Source organism: Sipha flava, unplaced genomic scaffold (assembly GCF_003268045.1).
Source record: "Sipha flava isolate LNK unplaced genomic scaffold, YSA_version1 163_pilon_pilon, whole genome shotgun sequence".
In the NCBI taxonomy this organism is placed as follows: Eukaryota; Metazoa; Arthropoda; class Insecta; order Hemiptera; family Aphididae; genus Sipha; species Sipha flava.
In genome coordinates, this window is record NW_020271821.1 from 941,140 (window position 1) to 963,672 (window position 22,533).

General features: G+C 27.7%; 1 protein-coding gene across 2 annotated transcripts in view; it reads right to left on the reverse strand.

Annotated features, from left to right (window-relative positions):
• Window positions 1-22,533, reverse strand: part of LOC112679497 (alpha-catulin) — a 56,086-nt gene that overhangs the window by 5,943 nt on the left and 27,610 nt on the right. For both annotated transcript variants that reach the window (XM_025549322.1, XM_025549323.1), the window contains exons 3-6: window positions 19,233-19,393; window positions 12,108-12,317; window positions 9,093-9,316; window positions 6,435-6,615 (exon numbers count right to left, since the gene is read on the reverse strand). In XM_025549322.1, the coding sequence (XP_025405107.1) occupies window positions 6,435-6,615; window positions 9,093-9,316; window positions 12,108-12,317; window positions 19,233-19,393 (776 nt within the window). The remainder of the gene's footprint in view (window positions 1-6,434; window positions 6,616-9,092; window positions 9,317-12,107; window positions 12,318-19,232; window positions 19,394-22,533) is intronic.

The following is a 22,533-nucleotide window of genomic DNA, read 5'->3' on the forward strand; positions in this document are numbered from 1 at the left end:
TTGATTAACAGTTTCAAAATGCAATTAAAATTAGTATAATGCCATAGATTTGAAACATATATGGATTTGATCTAATTATTTATTCTTTATGATACGATTTTCGTCCAATCATGCATCAAAATAAAATCTAATGAATTACAAAGGTTTCTTTGAAACATAACTGGCGTGTGTGTACATAATTCGTTTAGCTGTTTACGGAATTACACGATACATTGAACAACATAACTTGAATAGCGTACGAGTTTATAACTGGGCCGGGTTTTTAATAATACTATAAAATGCAATGATAAAGTTTTTTTATTTTTTTATTTTTATTGCTATTGCAGTAGTCATAATAAAGTACACTCGAGGCGTTTTAAAAATTAAATTATTCACTAGTTCATTTAATTTTAATTTAATTTCATAAATCCAGTGTATTTACATTTTCCCTCCAGAAATTTACCATCAAACACGAAAGTTCATATTATACAACTTAAAACGAATAATATTATGTATCAAAAAATATTTTCATACGTTTTGTTTTATTCGTTGAAACTATTCACGTACGAATAATCAGAACAATTATACGAATATTTTAATGAGAAATAATTTCGTTTCATTGTAATAGAATTGATTACGATTTTAAATTACTTTTAGGCAAACAAAATATTACTTTTAATTAAAATTTATTATTTATAATACAATTAATATTATGTAATTTATACATCATATTATTATAATCGGTATAATGATCCGTAAAAATACAAATTTAGGCTACCATCGATCATCTACATGGCAGTATGCTTAATACCGGAATCACCTACATATTTTTCTTTGTGGTAAAAAAATTAAATAAAACAAGAAACTTTTTTATTTAAGGAACATTATGCTCTCACTAATGTTTATTTCTTTTTTCATTTAACTATTTCTAATAATTTTTAAATTAAAACTACAATAAAATAATAATATAACTTTCAACTATTACTACTTGAATATTTAAAAGAAAGGGTAAGTTAATTTCCTTATTTTATATCTATAGTAAATAATTGGATTTAAAAACCCTTCGTTATAGGTATAGATTTTTTTATTGTATAAACAAGACAAACGTAAGGATTCAATAAATGATAATATTTTTAATAAATAATCAATGCTTTTATTATTTGTTGTTATAACGTTATTGCACAATAACTAAATCAGTTAATATAATAATTACCTAATTAATGGCAAGGGTTTTTAATAAATTGTTAGTGACGACAATGATAGAAAAAACATATATTAGTTTTAAAAGTATAAAATACTCAACAGCAATAAAAATATTTTATATAAATGCCAACTTGGACTATGTATTGCGTTTTAAAAAGAGATAAATTTAATGGTATGTAAAAAAAAAGAAACTAATATCTTCATGCATACATATGAATAATATTATTTATAATACTGTAGAATACGAGTATATACATGTATTTACAGTACATATCTTATCCGGTTAAATCGTTATGTTTTTTATTTTGTTTTTAATATTATTGTTTATCTGACCGAGTTTTGCATATTGATGTATACACAGTGTATACGCACATTATATAAATATATATATATATAATTTTAATATATTATTGATTTATTATCCAGCTAACATTGGACACGATTCGCTGTGGGTTTTATTATTATTTTTTGTTTTGATTAATGAATGGAGAATAAATGTTTTAATCATTTAAAACGTTTAACGACCAAAAGTGATTTATTATTATTACTATCGTCATCACTGTCTTGCCTTTAAACAAACGTCGATATCACGGCTTTGTGCCAATAAACGTATACCTACAATAGGCATACCTAGTACTAATACTTGTTGCCCCTCTTGTAATGAATAAATATTTTTACTATGCGTACTAAAATTACTCTCGACCTTTTAGTTTGTATACATCACCCTCTGTCCACGTTAAAACCACGGTTAACATCTTATACACCACCCCATAGATCCATAATAATTTGAAACCAATGCATGCAGTTACAATTCTTCAGATGTGCGAGTCGAACATGAATTAGAATCGGTCACAACAGAAACGTATACATAGTGTAGTAATTATTATTTTCTGTAAAAAAGTGAAATAATACTAAAAATAAGAGTAAAACTAATGTTGGTGTTTAATGGAATACATTTTGATGATCTTATTTTAAATATTCAAATATCATGATGTATTTCGTTTGCCTGTTAGTTAAAACCCTTAGAGGAATATTCTTAAACGGTTCATAAATTTAGTCTTATAACACAAAATAAAAATGTAAAATAAACTTATGTAGGACTACGTTTAATAAACCGTCAAAACCAAACGCGACACATAAAACATTTTCATAGTTTATTTTTTTTTTCAACGGTGAGAGGGTGTGGAAGTTGTTTGCAATGTTTGACTTTTCGTATTCAATACGTGCTAGCATTTTTAATACCGTTCTAAGTTTAATGACATTTGCTGTACAAAGAAATATTAAAAAGAAAAAGAAAAAAAGTATAAACACCAATTACTTACTACACAAAGGTTGTACAGTATAATTTTTTCTATTAAAATATAAAATTCATGTATGTTTGCACTCGTATTTTTATTTTTATTCATTTATTTTTTAATATTCTAAACCATGTTACAATACCGTTACAAATTTATTTTTGTATTTTGAATGTGAGATAACATTTTATACTTAAGATTTTTGTTTACCAGTTATGAAATTTAAACAGAATTTTTTCTAAAATTCATTGTATTCAGTTTTTTTATTCTAGTATTGACTTTCTATTTAGAAATAAAAAAAATGTTAATTTTCTTCTAATGTCTTTAAAGACTAAGTAGGTAATACAACCAAATCATAAAAAAAATACATAAAATGCTCTATTATAAAGCTAAATTTGATATGCGTATACTAAACAAACATTAATTAAATTAAATTGTATTTGCGAAAATTGAATCACTCGATTATAACCTAATGAATAAATGTAGAGAAAATGTAATACTATTATTATTCTCAAATGGACAGAGCAAATATAACGAATGAACAAGTATCAGTACAGTGAAAACAGTAATAACTCGAAGACAGAGTGAAAACTCCAATATAATTGGTATTGGTCATTATTCTGGAAATGTTCTCCGAAAAATAAGTGGACTGGGATGTAGTGTATAACAGGAATATATTTTGAAGGAATTAGTTTTGGTACTAAACATTTTAAATGGTCCGAGAGCAAAGTTAATAAGAATTAAAATTATAATAATAACAATAATGAAGACATTTTCTTTCGTTTAAATAAAAATAATAATTTACAAATCGTAGGCTTGAAATACATATTGTAGATTATGAATATGATCTTATAATACTTTATCAAAACCATTATTATTCATAAATTATATAAAAAATAAAAATATATGAAACTAAAAAGCATCAAAATTACACATGTTATGGTGATGTATGGTCTAACTTAAAGGCTCATATTTAAGAATAATGTGTTTATATTTTTAAAATACAAAATAACGAATATTCATTAATTTTATTAAACTATAATAGGTATTATCTCTTGAAATCAGAGTTAATAAAATCCTGTTTCTTTTTTAATCTTTTAAAAACATGTTTTATATGTTCAAAAACGATTTTTTTCAACTGTTTTAAACATATTTAAAGCATGCTTTAATCGAATTTTAAAAGAAATAAAAATTATTATAATTAATTTAAAAAATTTTTTAAATAATTAGTATGGGTTTATTTATAATATTATACGTGGGATTTAAGTATATTAAATATAATATAGTAGCTAGTAGCTACATACTTGAAACTATTAACTATTAACTACTATTAATTTGAATTTTCATTTAAAAATATTTTAAGTAATAAACTATTTTAGAAAATTAAAATAAAAACTTGTAGATAGTATAATAGATAGGATCAATCGTCCAAAATTATGTTTTCTTTCTGTTTCAAACAACTGTTGTAAACCACATTTCATTAACTTAAATTATTAAAACTACTATTTAAAAAATCTCAAATCTACTTGAAATATATATAATTTCTAGGAGTTCCTAAGATATAGTATATAGTAAAATTACTGACGTATAACAACATAATATATTATGAGTGGTTCATGTAATAATTAAAAAGTCATATCTTTCCTCAGTACAACATTCATATTTACGATTAAAAGTACATTTATTTAAAATTTGTATAGAATTACAGAATTACAGAACTATCAGAAACTATCAGAAGTTTAAAAAATTTAACTTTTATTTCAAACAAAACTAATGATATATTTTTATACTACAACTAGATAATGAAGATATACAGTATAGTATTTTGCTACTTTATGATGTATGTAGTTCCCAGAGTGTATACTATCTGATCCAAAACTTTATGAGCAACCAACGTATTCATTTAAAAAGTCAGTAAACTTTTCCCTTAGAAAGAACTTTTTAAAAACTTCAAACTACTTGAATGAATAACGGATATTATTTTATTATACAAGTACAAGAGAAAACCGATTTGTAAAACTATTATATTATTAAAATATTTTATATAGTGATACTTTAAAGGTATTAACTTAACTTTTTAATCCTGAATTAAAATGTAAAACTTTTATTATAATTAGATTTATGAAAAAATCAATTTTAACTAAATAGTAACAATAGTAATGGTAATTATGCATTCATATTAATAAATTATACAAATTGTGTAATTTAAATTCAAATAAATTTGACAAAATAGATATGTGTAAAGAATTATAAATGCATAATAATAATAATAATAATAATAATATATACTTAATATACTGTACTTAAGCATATAATTTTATTATACTATTAATTTTAGAAAAATTAATTGTATTTTTTATCATATTATCAGAGTTTACAAACGTTATTATTACGTTATGATTATAACGTTATAATTAAAAAAAAAAAAAAAAAACGATTGAAATTGGGAAATGAAATCATGTAAAACTAAAACATGCAGGGAATTTAGAAAGTCATTTAAAATTATTTCATAAAGAAGAATATATTTTTCTATACAGTTTATTTTTTCAAATGTAAAAGAAATTTTGTTATTATAATTTTTTCATCAAAATATCAAAACATCAAAAAATGTATAACGTTATAATTATAAATAACGAAAATCTAAATTTATTTTTCAAATGCAAGCCCTGCACATAATAAAAATTTAAATTTAAATTAGTTTATATATTTATATGGAAAAGCATTTATATTGTACAAATATTTAGAAGCAATTTCATTACAATGTAGTATCAAACTACATAAAAATTGCAACTACTCAAATATTATTATATCACGTTAAATAGTCCTTGCGTATATATTTGTGTGTGCACGTTTAGAATTGATTTTACATACTAAATTTGTCAGAAGTTCAAAATATAAATCATTCAAATTAAAATTTAAATAGCTTTTCCAAAACTAATGTTTTAAATATTTTATGCTGTTAACTATGATGTTATATAACTTCCAGTTTCAAAAGTTTGTTCTCTTTTCGTTTGTCAAAATTAATCTAACTTATAATTTAGATGTTCGTCTATTATTAAAAATAATTGTCTCTTCTCTAATTTAATATAACTATATACTAAATTCTTACTTCAACTCAAGAATTAATTTATTTTGTTTGGGTGTATTGCAGAGTGTCTTACTCGTTGTTCTAGTTCATATTATTAAGTATTCTATACAGAAGTTTAAATCACGTGGAAAGTTATTTACATTTACATGAAGTATACATTTCGTGTTGACGTGACGCCCAAAATAATTTGAAAAGTGTTGGTTAGCGTGTTCTCATTGTCTATTTGAGATACCTACTATATATTCGGTTTTATTCTTTATTGTTTTTGTAGGTACTGCTTTTATTTTGTTAAATAAAAATTAAACTTACTTAAGCAAAACTTTTTTAGTTACACCCAATTGTGTAACAGATTATTTGCTAATAATAATATATAACTAATAATATAATATAATACAGTAATATAATTATAATATTAGCTATTATACGAGTAGTTCCCAATTCTAAAAATTAAGTTCTATGCTAATTTCAGGTTATAAAAATATCAAGAGGAGAATATTGTACAAACAATCCAACTCATAGGTAACACAAAACAAGAACTTTTCTATCAGTTATGTTCTAAAACATGTATTCCATATCTCAATTTTTGCATTTGTTTTAGAATTATAAAATTTTAAAATAAAATTATAACTTGAAGTTGATCAAATATATCTACTACACATGTATGTATAATGATTGCATCTAGAAATCGAATTTATCGTATCGAATTTACCTTATGCTTGAGCTACAATACTTTACGCACCGAGTAAGCTCTTAAATAATAATAATTACGACAGCAACAATTTTTCTAAAATTGTATTTACGAAGAATTGAAGTTTACTGATTATTTTTATGCCACAGGTTCAAACATATGACTATATTCAACAACTTACCAGTCTAGCTCCGGCTCTGATTAACTGATCCAGGTGGGTTTTAACACGGTCGCACAGCGTCAGTATATTTTCACGATGCTCGTGCCTAGTATACGCGCTATCCGTGAAGTCCTGCGTGCGTTCCATAATGACGTCCATGGTGCGCAGAAGGGTTTCTTTTTCGCTCAAGACGAGTGTCAGCCTGCGGACAGGGGTGCGTAACTGTTAACTACTGCAGCGAAATAGTTGCACGGGTGAGACATTCGTAGCGGAGGGGAGGATGGACAAATCGTATTTTAATGAGCCTTTATTCAATAATATACATGACACCTCGAAACGATTATTTTTACAGTTTCTCTTTTGTACGAGCCGTAGATATTTACATAAAAAAAAGAAAAATACAAGTTTTCCCGGCTTGAAGATGCGTTAAAAGCATCATGGCTTGTAAAAGACAAATGAGTTGAAAATCGTATTGGAACGGTCTCCCGCTCCGCGATGATGCGTATAAATATATTTATATGTATAAAAAAATTAGTAATAGTAATAGTAAAATAATAATAACAATAATAATAATAATAACAATAACATAAACAATTTCGACTGAATATGCTTACTACGCGGGTACACTGTGTAATAGTATTTTACAAATACATTACTGTCGTGTTGTACGGTACTATTAAATAGAAGTCAGGAATAAAAGTGAAAATTAGTCGCGTGTACCGCAGTGTGGTGTAGTTTTATCTGCTATCCCGAATAGAGCGATAACTTAGTCGCCATATTAAATTATCCCTTGATGTCAAGCGAAATTAGTGGATAAGAAATTTTGAAATTAGGATCACCAAAAATGTTACTACCTAATTGTAGTAGTAAAAGTAAAATAATTATTTCAGTTAATACACGTGGTTGTACGTTACCTAATTTATTTTTGGGTCAACAAAAAAAGCCAAGGAAAATATTATTGTTTTATCGAGACAATGATCCTGTTTCCAATTATATTTTAACTTAACACTCTATTATACGAACATCTGCGGTAGAACAAAACAATTAAATATCAATAATACAATGTTTGGCCTTAAGTCTCTACATAACAAAAACAAGTTACAAGACATAACAAATTTTCTTAAGCTAAACGAATAGTATGAATATTTCGTATTATGTTAATATATGGTATTATGTTAATCAAACAAAAATATTGTTATAAAACACGTTTTAATTTTTTATTTCATCCATTATAATTATTATTTACAATTTCTTTTTTTATTTTTAAAATTATTTTAGTAGAAACATGTTCAGAAATAAGATTTGTAATATGTATAGGTATAGCAGCTATATATATTTTTTTTATTTTTCCACATAGTGTATAGTAATATATTTATACTTGTTCGTATAGCGTTATAAAGGATATGAGCTGCATAACCCATTCCACAAATATTAGTTTTAAATTATTATTTAAAATCGTAAAAACATTTTTGGTTCCTTTCCTTGCAGCACCTCCAAAATTAGTATTACAATTATCTCTAGAAAATGCAATAATTTTATTAGATAATTTATATAATTTAAATATTATGTTAAAACTTCTATTATAAAAAACGATAATATATTTGAGGTTTCTCTTTTCAAATTTGTAAATTCGAGAACTTTTATTTGTACACCTACATTAGTATCAAAATACTGAATAAGTATAGGTACGAGTTTTAAATGTTTATGATTTGAAGTGTCAATCATCATTGTGGCGAAATTAACATTAGTTCGTCTATTATTCGATCCAATGCAAAATATACATAATATCGTTGATTATAAATAGTACTGTATATTGGTAAACTATTCGTATTTAATATCGATTTCGTTAGAAGTCTGGCACACATACAGGTCATACTATATGACATGTCTTATGCTTATCGCTAATTCAAGTAAAATAAACAATATCCAGTGAAAGAAATCACTCCGATTAAGAATTTATTAACTATAATAGTTGTAGTTGAATCATAAGTTAAATATTTAAATGTTATGTAATGAGCCAAACAATATCGATTAGTTTAAGTATTACAATTTTGAATTAAATGTATAGACAATTCGTTATTTCAATGCCTAACATAATATACAAAAAGTCAAAAGTACGAAAACTTGTGTAAACTTTAACAACTACTTGACGTTTATTGTATGAACTTTACTTTAGTTGAACACAGTAAATATATGTTTTTTGTTTTTGTTCTTTTAAAAAACGTTTTTTTTTTTTTTTTTTTTGTTGGTAAATAATTATTATTGCTTTCGCACAGACCGTAATGTCGGCCAGAGGAATATATAAGAAATTAACCGACAAAACGTAGCCGAAAATGTCTGTCTCCATCGCGATAACTCGAAATTCTGAAACTTTCATAAATAATTCGTTTTCGTTTAACTATAACAATAGAAAACGAACGGAATTGTTTATAGACGGTCAAAATAATACCGTGTGTACGTAGAAAATGACCCCGTTTGTACACCACGGTTAGCAGATTGGATTAGTCGAAAATTCTAATGTCCAAACCGACAGCAGCGAGGAATAACTTGGCTATCGGTGCAGTAAACCCTATCGGGTGGACACTTCGTCACACACATATATATATATATATATATATATGTAATAGCGTACGCGTTATTTATATCTTTAAAACATAATATTATAATAATTTACGGTACCTCGTCATGTCGACAAACGAGTCCAGAGCGTTGAGCGCATGGCCAAGTGTGTCGCCACCGTCTTGTTCCGATACGTACGGTGTCAGGGCCATGGTCTCGCCGTCGCTCTCCTTCACGCCATCTTTGACCACGTAATGGATCAGGTCCATGGCCCTGCGCATCTGGCAGAATACCGTGTCTCGGTTTTGGCTGGCCTCCGAGCTGTCCGGGTGCCTCAGACACGCCTGTAACATTTATACACACGCATGCATGAAACGATAGCGCAACGTCTTCGGTGCTGCGAATAACCCCTTGCGGGTATTAACAGAGAACGGACAGGCCATTCGAGCCAATGCGATACTAGCGAAAGATCTCGACATTATAGAGCAGCGATTCTCAAACTGGGAACTACCAACGATCTTACTACGGTCGCCAATACCTAAAATAACTAATAAGATGTTTTTGTAAATATCATCACGATAATCGTTGTTGGGGATTACAAACGATAAAAATTTTGGATTGCCAATAAAAACGTTATATTACTTGTATAAATCACATTAACTTATCAATACGTTTTCAAGTTATCGTAATAAAAATTGCTATAGAGTTTTATGATTGCAGATTGATAAAACACCATTGGCTAGAACGAAATGCACTGATGAAAACGCACTATTTCTCTCGTCTTCGTCATGGCACAGACTCTCAACATCGTCATGGGTTACCGTGTGTCCGTAATTTAAAATTATATGAGCGTATAATGCATATATTAAAATCATAGGTGTAAATATATCTTAAAGTTAGGGATGCTCCAGGACTAACATTTTTATAGTGATAGGAAATTAAGTAAGGGACTCTGTTTTTACATTTATTTTATTAGTATTTCCAAGGCATGATATTTTACACATTACATAGTACATCACATACAATAATATAATTGCCAATAGTAAAGAGAAATAAAAATAAATTCCATTATGTTGTTAATAAAAATATAACGATTGTTTAAATTTAAATTTGAAAATGTAACTACTGTTGGTGAATTTTATGACAAGGTGGCTTAGTCCCTCATGCTACTCCCTAGTTACGCCTATGATTATTATTAAAGCGTAATGCGCGCGCATAAATATAGAGGTATACTGCAGATCGTCGATTATAAATTTTTTGAAAACATATCGTTTTGGTCTCCGAGAAAAAAAGGATCGAGTCGTGAATAATCCTCGATAGCTTTACGGATATACATTTCTGAATAAAATGAATAAGTGTATAGAAACTCGGTATGATGGACAGCCCTCTTTAAACAGCATGATAAGTGAGTATAGCAAGCATACGATATAATTGATTAAGATATAAATTACAAATTTTCGGCTGTCAAATCTGCAGAGCATCGAACAGTGCAAGCACGACGATGCTTACGTCTTAAAGAAATTTGAACAATTTACAACAGTTATTGTAATATTTACTGTGATCTTGTTCACGATAACGCGTGTATTACTATATTGCTAACAAATCGTAGAGATAGTTTATATTTCCCTAATCAAATAGTTTATGTTAACTAAAAACTCTAGAAGTATTTTGGTTACATTTTAACTTGGACAAAGCAAATCATGTTTGTCCGATACCTTTTTCCGATTTAAAATACATGCCGAATGCTGTAATCTGCTAGTAAATTTTTTACACTCGTGTGTTTATATTAAGACCACAGCGACCGTTAAATTCTAGACCGGTGAGGTTTATATCGTTTTTACACTTTCGTTGGACTATCAACGAATGTTTGATTACATGCTATTCACCTTCGCGTTTCAAACAGTAACTTCACTTGTTGACGATCTATATAGTACATATAACAGTATATATACTGTTCATTATTTGCGTACTAATATTTTACCGAACACCATAACACTGTGTTAATCGAACACGCTGCCAAGTCAAGTTCATCGATAATATCATGAATGAAACAGGATTGACCGTTCTAATTCTAAACAATATCATATACCGGAAAATGTTTTATCGTTATTGTGGGACACTTCACTCTCGGTGCTATAATTGGAAGAACGATAGTAATGCCAAAGATGGGAACTGCGGGCTGTTGTAGTTTATACGGGTAGAATATCAACGTTCCGTAGCCCATAAAATGTACGATCAACACATAGGACACTTTATCCTCCATCGTTCCCCTTTTAATACGCGATAATTCATTTTTTGTACATAAAAAATATCTAATAAATAATCTGAAGTTTAGTACACATTTACACATCACATATCTAAGTCCAAGTCACAGCGATTCATTTGCGATTATGTATGCTCTATAAATGTGATTGTAATTTTAAACTTCTATTATTTGGCTACGATTTTGGAATCCGCAATCGCAAATGGTATAAAAATATTATTACTTCTTACGATGTCGAAAATTATTCATGAATATAATAATGGTAATGCTCATCAAGTATTTTACTATAGTAGTCGTACCATCAAACGAAAATATACCGAACAGTTTGATCACTTTTTAACTTCATTTGAATGTAATAATTATCGTTATTTCGTTGTAGCGAAAAATTATACTAAATTTTAAATTATTACACCAAAACGTTTAGAATTAAATTCAATTAGATGTCATGATTTGACTTGTGAAATAAACGAAATCCAAACTCTGTCCCACTCGGTTTGAACACTGATCATGCACATCGTACATTCTATTATGATCAAATGGGTATTCGAGAATCATGATATATTTTGTGCTGTCAACATCAACCGAACAATACGGTATATTAAATGGCATTTCGAAAATTGATCATTTTTCGTACTACGGATGATTATTGATAATGAAATTTGAATAGAACAGGTACAACACCGTTTGTGCTCCATACATGCTCTCGTGATTCCATTATAATGATGTAGTATGTCATTAATTCGCAGCAGTATTACAACTCGATAATTCAATGTTCAAACGACATCACAGCCGACAGAATATGTAAAAATAATTATTACGATTTATTACAATGTGCAATTCTCGCGACGTTCTAGCATCACGACAACCCTTACCTTAGACGAAGTTAACAACAACATAGTGGACCGCTCGAGTACCTGCCGGGCCGCGGCAATCTGAGACCGCCGCCGTTCGTCTTTCAGGTCATTTTGCCGTTCGCCCGTCAGGTGCGCCAGCTCTACCATTTCGGTGCCAAAATGACTGAAGGCTTTGACGAACTCCGTAAAGTTGTTGACACCTTCAAGGCGGCCCAGACTTCGTGACACCTGAAATCAAGATTAAAACATAATACTATAGCGGTTGTGTTAAAATATGAGTGAACAGAAGTCGTCAAATTATTATTTCGATAAAATATGTTCTAGTTCACGTAATTGTCGATATATCACTGTGCAATATCGACTATAAATAGACATTAAAATATTTAGTTATATTCTTATATCAGATGCAGTGTCTAAAGTTGATATGTAAAATTATTTTTACGAGCACATAATATTATGCTGATGACGCGAAATCATGAAACCATGTTCTGCAGAAGTATAAAACTAAAAATATTTTTGGTGATAAAAAAGTTAGTTGGACCATAGTGCTGGTCGATGGGTGTTTTAAAATTTAAAAACAATGGCAATTTTGCACTGCGGTCGAAAATGAACTAGGTTTATTAAAAACAAATATTAATTTATCGTAAAAAATTATTTTTCAGGGTACAATGAAATATTCAATAATATAGTAAGATTGTAATAAACATAAACCTTTATAAATACATAATATTTCGTATTTTACTAAAATTAATAATATTAAAAACAAAACTCAACATTTTCACAGTTTAATATTCAACATTTTTACACTTAAAAAATTAAGAAAATCAAAATAAATTACGTTTCTGACTTTTATTATCATTATTATCTATTGATGAATTACGCTCCTGATGTATTTTTATTGGCGAAAACAATGTAGGCGCACAAATATACCATTTTATAATTAATACATTTCTGGCGTTATCCGAAATTAATTTTATACCCGTGATAAAAAAAACAGTATTTTAAATTTATTTCCACGTGTGTGTTTCTATTATGAAAAAAATAACCATTGTCCACAATTGAAATAAATATTAAAAATCAACAACACAATGGAATAATATAATTATACTTGGGGCTTACAATATGGTGTGAATTCATTCACCAATGAATTCACAGGATAGTGTAATTATGCAATGCTATTTTTTTAAATTTATTATCACTATTATTTGATTCAAAAACGTAAATATATATTTTCTAACTCAATTTTCAACATTAAAACTTCGTATTTTATAAATACAATATAAAATTAAATATAAATAATTAGACATCTACTGATGTATTACTAACTGAATCAGTCGTTTATTGTAGAATATTGAAATTTTTTTATAATTTTATTAAATTAACTATGTTCAATTCTAGTTGATATTATTGTTTTTAAATATAACTACATATTTTGTGTTTATCATTGTATTATACACTGAACGTCTAAGAGGACGCCACACCCAGATGTATTGTTTCCGTCTGACAAACGTACAACATAGCAAATTTGAGTTCAGTAGTTCAAATTTAGTGATATTAGCTTTAATATTAGAGTAAACTAACCTATAATCAAACATTAAGGGAATAATATTATCTATATTTTGTTGGTCAGTTTATTTCGATATTTTATTTTTTAAGTGAGTTACGACTATGTAAAATATTATAATTAAAAAAAACTCACAACTCACTTATAAATTAAAATACCGAAAAAAAAAACCAACCAACTAAACACAGATCATGTCCTTTGAAGTATTATTAAAAGTATTATTCAAATAAATCAAAATTTAAATCTAGTATCATCAGTGGCGCACACATGATTTTTTTTCAGGGGGTCAAGGTAAAAATATAACACATTTTACAATTAACAAAATTATGCAAATCTTTAATATATTTTGACTTAAATAATAGCATTGATAATAGAATAGACTATTCTATAATCAATGATACTAGATATTCAATACTAACTCTTCATATTTCAAACTTGTAAAATTTGTAAATTTTAACCTAGATATCAGAGAAAATTTGGGGGGGGTTACAACCCTTAACCCCGCCCCCCCCTGCGTGCGCCACTGAGTATCATTATATTTGAACTATTGAACGCAAATTTGCTATATAGTAGGTACGTGTGTCAGACGGAGACAACACATGCGAATGTGGCGTCCTCTTAAGTATATTTCAAACAAAGAGCTATCGTATTACACTTTTCCATGAACATTTTTACTCTGGTGAGTGAAAAAGCTGATATAGTTGAATTTGAATTATTTGAATTATTAATATTTTATACATCTAATAAGTATAATCATATTTTTGTGTGCAATTATAATGATAATTTATAACTAATTATCATGGTAAAAAATGTAATCACACTCGATCAGTAAAATCTAAATAAAACGATATAGTTATTCTGGCTGTATTATACTGAAAATAAACAATAACATAATAATTACATAGTATCAATAATAATCATACAAATATTGGTGCAATTATTATGGAATAAATTGAAAAATAATATAATAGTGTTTTAGCACCTCGAAAACTAACGAATAGAAAGTAAATGCACCTATATATAGATATTTTTTTTTTTTTGGAAATAGCAGTTGTGAAAAAACAAATAAAATAAGAGAGAGAAAAACAAGTATATTCATACGATGCACGGTTGCGTGAATAAAAATGTACCAACTACCAGTACAAGTATAACAATAGTAACATATTATGACATGTAAACATGTGTTTTACACGTATAAGGGTAATAAAATGATTACGATGGTAATAGATATTTTAATCTGATTAAAATAAAAAATAAAAACTATTTGAACACGACTGCTCTCGACGAATTAGGAAACATTACCGCTGATAGTTATTGTCGTTAAACGTATCGCAAACAAAACGTGTACCCGACAACCGGGACGAAACCAGCCGACGCCGGTCACGGGGTTGTCCACCATGGGCGTAATTTAGGGGGAAGACGAAAGGGCAATCCCCCCCCAGAATCTGTATTTAAGGAATTGATTATATGTGAGATACATATTACACATTTTTTTTAATGTGGATAATCTTTTAACGAAATCAAATTATGCGTGGCTGTGAATACTGAATTGGGCTTTTTGTCGGGTCCATACTTAGTGAAAGATCAATTAAAACACAAGCGTAACTATCAAAACGCAAACGGGTGTTAAAAAACAACTACACAAAAGTCGATTCTAAGTTCTAACCGGTATTAGATTAAAAAAGACGAACAAAAACCACAAACATTAAGGATTCACCTGATTTAAATATTACCAAAAATGTTACTTGTGTAAATTTTGAGCCTTAATTGAAGAAAAAAATTTGACTCGCCTCCCCCCCCCCCAGAAGTAAGTCTAAATACGTCCCTGTTGTCCACCCGGTTTTCGGCCGTGACCCGTAGGCGGCGCACGAACCCGCACCACCGACGGACAGCGCCGCGATCGCCGGGACAACGCGGCGCGACCCGCAATCCCGCGCGCGTTCGAAACACCGCCGCCGTCGTTAATCCACCGAAGATCGACTGCAGTCGAGACGATTACGCGGCCGACCGTTATTGTAATCGGTATGAAACCGTATCGCGCTGTACACGTTCACACACGGTGTGCGTACGCGCGTCTACGAGTGCCATTGGGCGCAGCGAACGCCATTTCGCTTTTATTGTGTCCGCGGCGAGCCGATCGTTTTTTAAATCTATTCTCGAGACGGAACTGCGTACGGATACCATTCGACAATGTAACTTTCGAACGAAAAAAAAAAAAAACCATTGTTAACGTTCAAAACTAGATGAATTATGATGAAAAATCGGGGGAAAAAACCACCCCGAACATCTATTATATACATTGATCTGATTTAATTGCACTTCACAAATCGAGTACAACGGAATTAGAGAGCGGTTAAACTTTTTTCTGTTTAATCAAAATATATATATATGTATATGAAATGGTACTCGCGTATTATATAAAATAAAACATAACTTATTCTGAATCAATAACTTCATTCCGATATGAGTCGTACCTAATGATCCGTGAAAATGAAATTTTTGTAGGACTTTAAGTTTGATCAATTCAACTTTCGGTAACTGCTGGTTTTACGCTTTGTGTTTACCACGAAATTAATCGATTTCTGTGAAAAGATACGGTTCATATGTGAAGCACACTGTATATGTGTACATATATATACATATAAATATGTATATTCAATTCTAAACAAAGACTTAGGACCGCAATAGCGTGTCCAAGATTACACAACAAAGATTTACACACAACTACCCTGCATATGTTAACTATCAACAACAATATAAACAAATATTTATATATATATCTATAAGTTCCTGAATACACATTTATGCTACTTCAAAATAAATGAACTATCCAAATCATATTTTATTGATACTCCAAATCTATGAAACAAAAAGCGGTCTTAATAGACTATTTTGTCCAAACGAATGTATAAATAATCCTCGCGAATGTTGTTTTTAAAATATAAACTTACATAAATATTTCATCATAGTTGATATAATGTATATGACATACATTATGGTAACTCTTTTTATTAAACACGTATGATATAACATTTAAATCATAGCCAAAATAATATATTCATCCTAACATTGAGTACGTATATGTGTATAGGGGCATTTTTTTTAAATATAATCCGGTACTATGAAATACAGCTAATTATAACACATCAAAATATTAAACATTAAATTTAGTATTTTCTGGACTGTAATAGAATAGGATAAAGTTATTTCCAACAACTTTATCTCGCATTCATTACATTATTTTTTTGAAATATATACTGTTTAAAATCTGAGTCGAATTTTCATGGCGCAGGGAGAAACAACGTAACACTATAATGGAACAGTAGTATATACCCGACACATAAATGTACCCCATTCTCCCCTTAAAATTACCTTGAACTTTAAACGTTACCAATACTGCTCTTAATCACTCGTCCAGTATCTAACAATGTAAATTACCATTATTTTGTACGATTTTTTTGCAAAATTACTGATCATAAATTTAAGGAGTAGTAACCTTTTGAGGTAGTGCCGTAAAACTAATTAGAAGAGTTAGTTCATGGTCTCCGCGTTTTTTAGGGGATCGGTGGAAAATGTATAGTTATTAATCAATTTTTCCTTTAAAGCTACACTAAATAAAATAATAAATATATTTCTATAGGTTTTGCTTTAAATTTTCGCTAAGAGATTTTAAAAAGTATTAGACTATTTTAACTAGAAAATAATTTTTAATCACCTCGGAATACTAAATTCCTACGAGCCTCTGTAAACTGAATGGTAAAGCGTTTCATATCATCTACACATAACATAAATTTCAGTTACGATTGAATAATAAATATGTATACATCAACTAATTGTATATTTTGGGGAAAAGTTATCAAGTCAAATTAATTTGAAAACAATTTTTCGTCAAAACTCTTAAATGTTCTTTAAAATTTAATAAATTAAAAATGTTGAAAAAATGAATAAACGATTTTGTTTTATTTTATTATAATGAGTCTTTGCTAACATTACATTATCGCTTGACAATTATACATAATATCGATATTTTACACATGATAATAATAATTTGCAGCTAATATAGTAAATGAAAATTATAATTAAGATTAGATTATAAAAATAAATAAAATATTATAAGAGTATTATAAGAATTAATTAAACATTTAATAAAAAGTAATACTTGTGCATAAAAATATCGCAGGTTTGTTTGTGAAAGGTTGATTTTATTTAGGACGGTGGTAAGGTTATTTGAGTTACTTCATAATAGTTATTTTTTAAGAACTACTGATAAAACTATATATTTAATATTATTGATGTATGATGTCCAATAAGAATTTAATGTTCAAAGATACCAAAATATGTGATATTTATGTGTCAAATCCAATATATAATATACAGTTGATGCTTTAGTACCATGACAATGGCGTGACGTGTGATACTTTACCCTATTGATGTAAATTAATTATGTCACTTAGATTTATCTAAATCTACCACCACATTCTAAAATATTTAAATATTTATATTATATTATTTCATTAAAGATAATACAATTATTATTTATTACCATAATCATGGTATAAAACTCTTATTTTTTATCTCTATTGAGATTAATGCAAATTGAAATGCTTAAATAACTACCTTTACGTTTACCTTTTATAAATTATTAAACTAAGTAGTATTTTTGTTAACGCGTAATACACTGCACTCACTGTTTACTTAGTTTTACGGTTTCTGAAATGAAAGGTCATGATAATCAAATACAAAATTAAATCTACTTAATGCTATAAGTCAATTTATGACTGAAATACTTATTATGTATTCACTTAAATTTGATTAAAATAATAATAATAATAATAATCTTCTTCAAAAACCATACTTCGGTATTAGATTTAATGATTTAATATTAAATTTAATCAATCATTTTGTTATATTAAGTTCATTTATTTTACATAAGTATTCTAATTGTCCAATGTATACGAAATATTATTATTGAATATTATTTGAGCTATCAATTTTTATTTTTCTCTATTTTGCTTTATTATTCACGAAATAATATGTATTTAATGCGAAATGGAAAGAAAAAATTGTTTAAATATCAGAATGTATATTTGACGGTTCTTCACAACTTCAACGGGTTGCCAAATTGATGCGAAAACCCCTAAGCTTTTCTGAACTATAGCTAACGACATAAATAGGTCATTAATAATGTACGCGTCATTATACAAATGTACTGTCCATTACAAAATGTTTCAATCACAGAAAAACGTAATAAAACAAATAATTAATGTTTCTTAATCGTTGTCTTTCATATAATTCATTCATATAATTTTTGTAATAATAAATAAATTATACGAGTATATGTCTTATTACGTATAAACTCGTATAAACTTATACAATTATTAAACGATTTACTATATGTTTACGCATTAAATAATTTTTTTTAATTATTTTATCTCATGTCATTTATGGATAATACTTAAATGTTATGCGCACAAATATATTTATATAGATATAATATTTATATATATTAAAATATAATATTTACCTTGCATACAAATATATATAAATTCACACTCAAAGGTAGTTTTTAATATACGTACCTTGTCTTTAACTGAAATTAATTGCTTCACGACTACTACATCGGCTAACAATAACACTCTAGTGACAGAATTCAATAAGCATCGAGCAGCTCTTATCACTGACGCTCGATCATTGATTGAATCTTCAAACACGGCTTCGCATAGTTTTTCGATGGAAGCACCTATGAAAATCACATTTAAATTATTATTATGATTCCCTTCAGGTACTTTGTGGGATTTATCTAAATATAGGTGTACACTAGTTGTTTATGATAGAACACGTAGCTTTGTAAATGCTATCTTAATAAGTTATAAACAGTGTTTGCGATCAGCATATTACATGTAATGTATATTTTCTCATGTTTGATCAAAATGTATGGATTTAGCATGAAATAAAATAATTTAATGTAATTTACTTTCAATCGCACAATGTTCGGAAGTAGTCAATTATTTTATTTTAATATCTCTAAAATTATTTTATTGTCAATAGATTTAAAAGTGTGGTTTGAAATTTGTGCTTAGTTAACTATTACTATTAGGTACATTAATAATATTTCAATTTTTAATGTGAAATAATGAAATGAACAGAAAATACTTCTACTCGAAAAATCAAATTCAAAATACATAACTTTGACATTACTTTGTGTTTATCAATGTAACACATAAAATTTATTTTATATCTTTTAATCTTAAGATATACAAAAAATTGACATAAAAACGATATTTATAAGTATGTACAACCATAATAATAAAAGCTATAGTCCCTTCCGTCTTAAACCTGACTATTGTAACACGAACAACCTTTGGTTTCCGGACGATGACGATGATTTATTACCTGAGGAACTTACACAATATATAAAACCAATAAATTTAAGCGTTATTACACTTTATGTTACAAGTTGAAACTTATTTTAATTTTGAAAAAGTTTTTAAAAATGTATATTTATATATATTTTGAAAGCTACAACACTATAGTTTACAAGAGTATTATAACATATTAACTTTAGTTCTTTGCCTCAAATAATTGGTATACGTATGTTTCTATCACATTGTAACTTCCATTCAATTATTTATAATACAATTTCTTGCAAAATTTTATTTGCTACCAATTATATGTAAATCATTTTCTGTAAACTACATTGTTCTATTAATTTTAAAATGTTAGTATAATTTATGGAATTAAACGAAAAACAGGAAAAATGGTTTACTAAAATTGTACACATTATATATTTGTGTAATATACATTTAATGCGAAGTAATACCAGCACAGAACTTTTTATATTCAATATCTTCAATAATTTTTAACGTTGTTGAATTAATAATTAATTTATATTAATTCAGTATACCATTCTGATTATACATAAACTTATATTGATCATATTTCAGGCTTATAACCAAAATATTTATTTGAAATTACAGAAAAATGTCACGAACATATTTTATTACACAATTCTAATCCCAAGTATTTCTGAACTTTATAAATTCAATTTTGTGTACGTGAAATCAGAAATTCCCAAAGATATATATATATATATATATATATATTTCACTCAAATATACATGAATATTTCATACAGCTATATATGTCAATACGTATTTACGTTGTGTGTACGTTTAATGAGGAAACCCCATGTAGTGATGGAATACTAACCGTTAACATACTGGCCTTGATTATAATATAATATCGTTTTTATATATGCTGTCGTTTAAAACATTCAAAGCAAAATAATAAATTTAAATGATTACATTTGAATTTAAACATCGAAGTATTAAACTGTATATACATACAAAATAATGAATGTAAAACAAATAATTTAACATACTCTTAATATAAGTACATTATTGTTGTTCTACTGAACTGAAATGCATTATAGAAAACAAATTAAGTAACTAGTATCACGTAAATTTTAAATAACTGTGACAACATACAGAAAATTAACCACATTTTTTACCATAAAAACTAATATTTTATTTCAATAAAAACAAAAAATATGAATATAACTCTCATACTTAGTAAAAATTAAATCAAAAAAAATCTTTTAGAAAACTGTAACATTTCACATGTTTTCACTAAATTTCACACAAAATTTTATCCGATTTAATTTTTCATACAAATTTATAAACTATAGATGTATATATTTAAAAAATCAATTTATTTTGTGTAAATTTAAATTAAATATAGTAGATTATATCAATGATTTATTTCTATGTTGTTTTTACTAAAGTATAACACTAATTTCGAACATAAAAATGCGTGAATGTTCACCCATAAAAAAGAAAACTTATCATCCGACATATTAAAACATGACATTCTTTTGTTAAATCAATAAAATCAAAGTTTTTATAGCACCTTAAATAGTATGGTAAATATATTTAACGCAACGATCCAGTTACAATACATTGTTTAACAAAAACATCCTAAATATATATATATATATATATTTTAATAAATACATTTAGTTCAGCATATTTTTCTTTTGGACATTTATTTATTTTTTTAGTTCTGTATTTTCTGTAAACGCGTATCTTTTAAGTTTTTAAAGCATACATTATTAAGTTATAAATTATGACACGAACATGCTTCATGGAATATAAATACCAGTATATATTTTATCAAAATATATTTATATAAATAAAATAGTAAAATTATCATGCAAATATTAATGCTATTTGAAAATGATTTATTTTCCATTAGCTAATGCTACAATGATAATATATTACACTAATCCGTAATAGCTAAAGCGGTCGGGAGAAAAATCGCTTATAAAGCATAATATAATGTGTAATGTATACGTTATATGGTAAAAGCAGTGAATCGTTAGAACGCTGTGTTGATCACCCAGTGACCCGGCAGGGAAGTGCAATTATGAGACAACAATTATACATGTCCCCAGCTATTGATAATTTTATTATTCGGCGGGATTCGAAATGACATATTGAAAAGGTAAAAAAGCACGTCCTACAGTGAATATCGCGAGGACACGCAGAAACAATATTTTAGAGAGTCATGTTTTACTGTCATTGGATTATTCTGGATAATAGCGAAATAAATGGGCCATTACTTTCAGCAACAATGTTTTTAGATGTGTTACTCAACACGTTCACGGAAAACACAATGATTGTTGTTGTGTGCACTGCCATTTTGGAATTAATACGTTTTTCAAGTCCTCTATATATAGCTATGAGTTTGTTTTATTTCATCGTGACATAAAATATTATTACCGATTCGATGCGTTATTTTAGCGGCACGTAAATAGTTTTTATATTCATCCCTGAAAAACGTTTCGCCACAACTGTAAAAATATGCGGTTATAAACGTTTG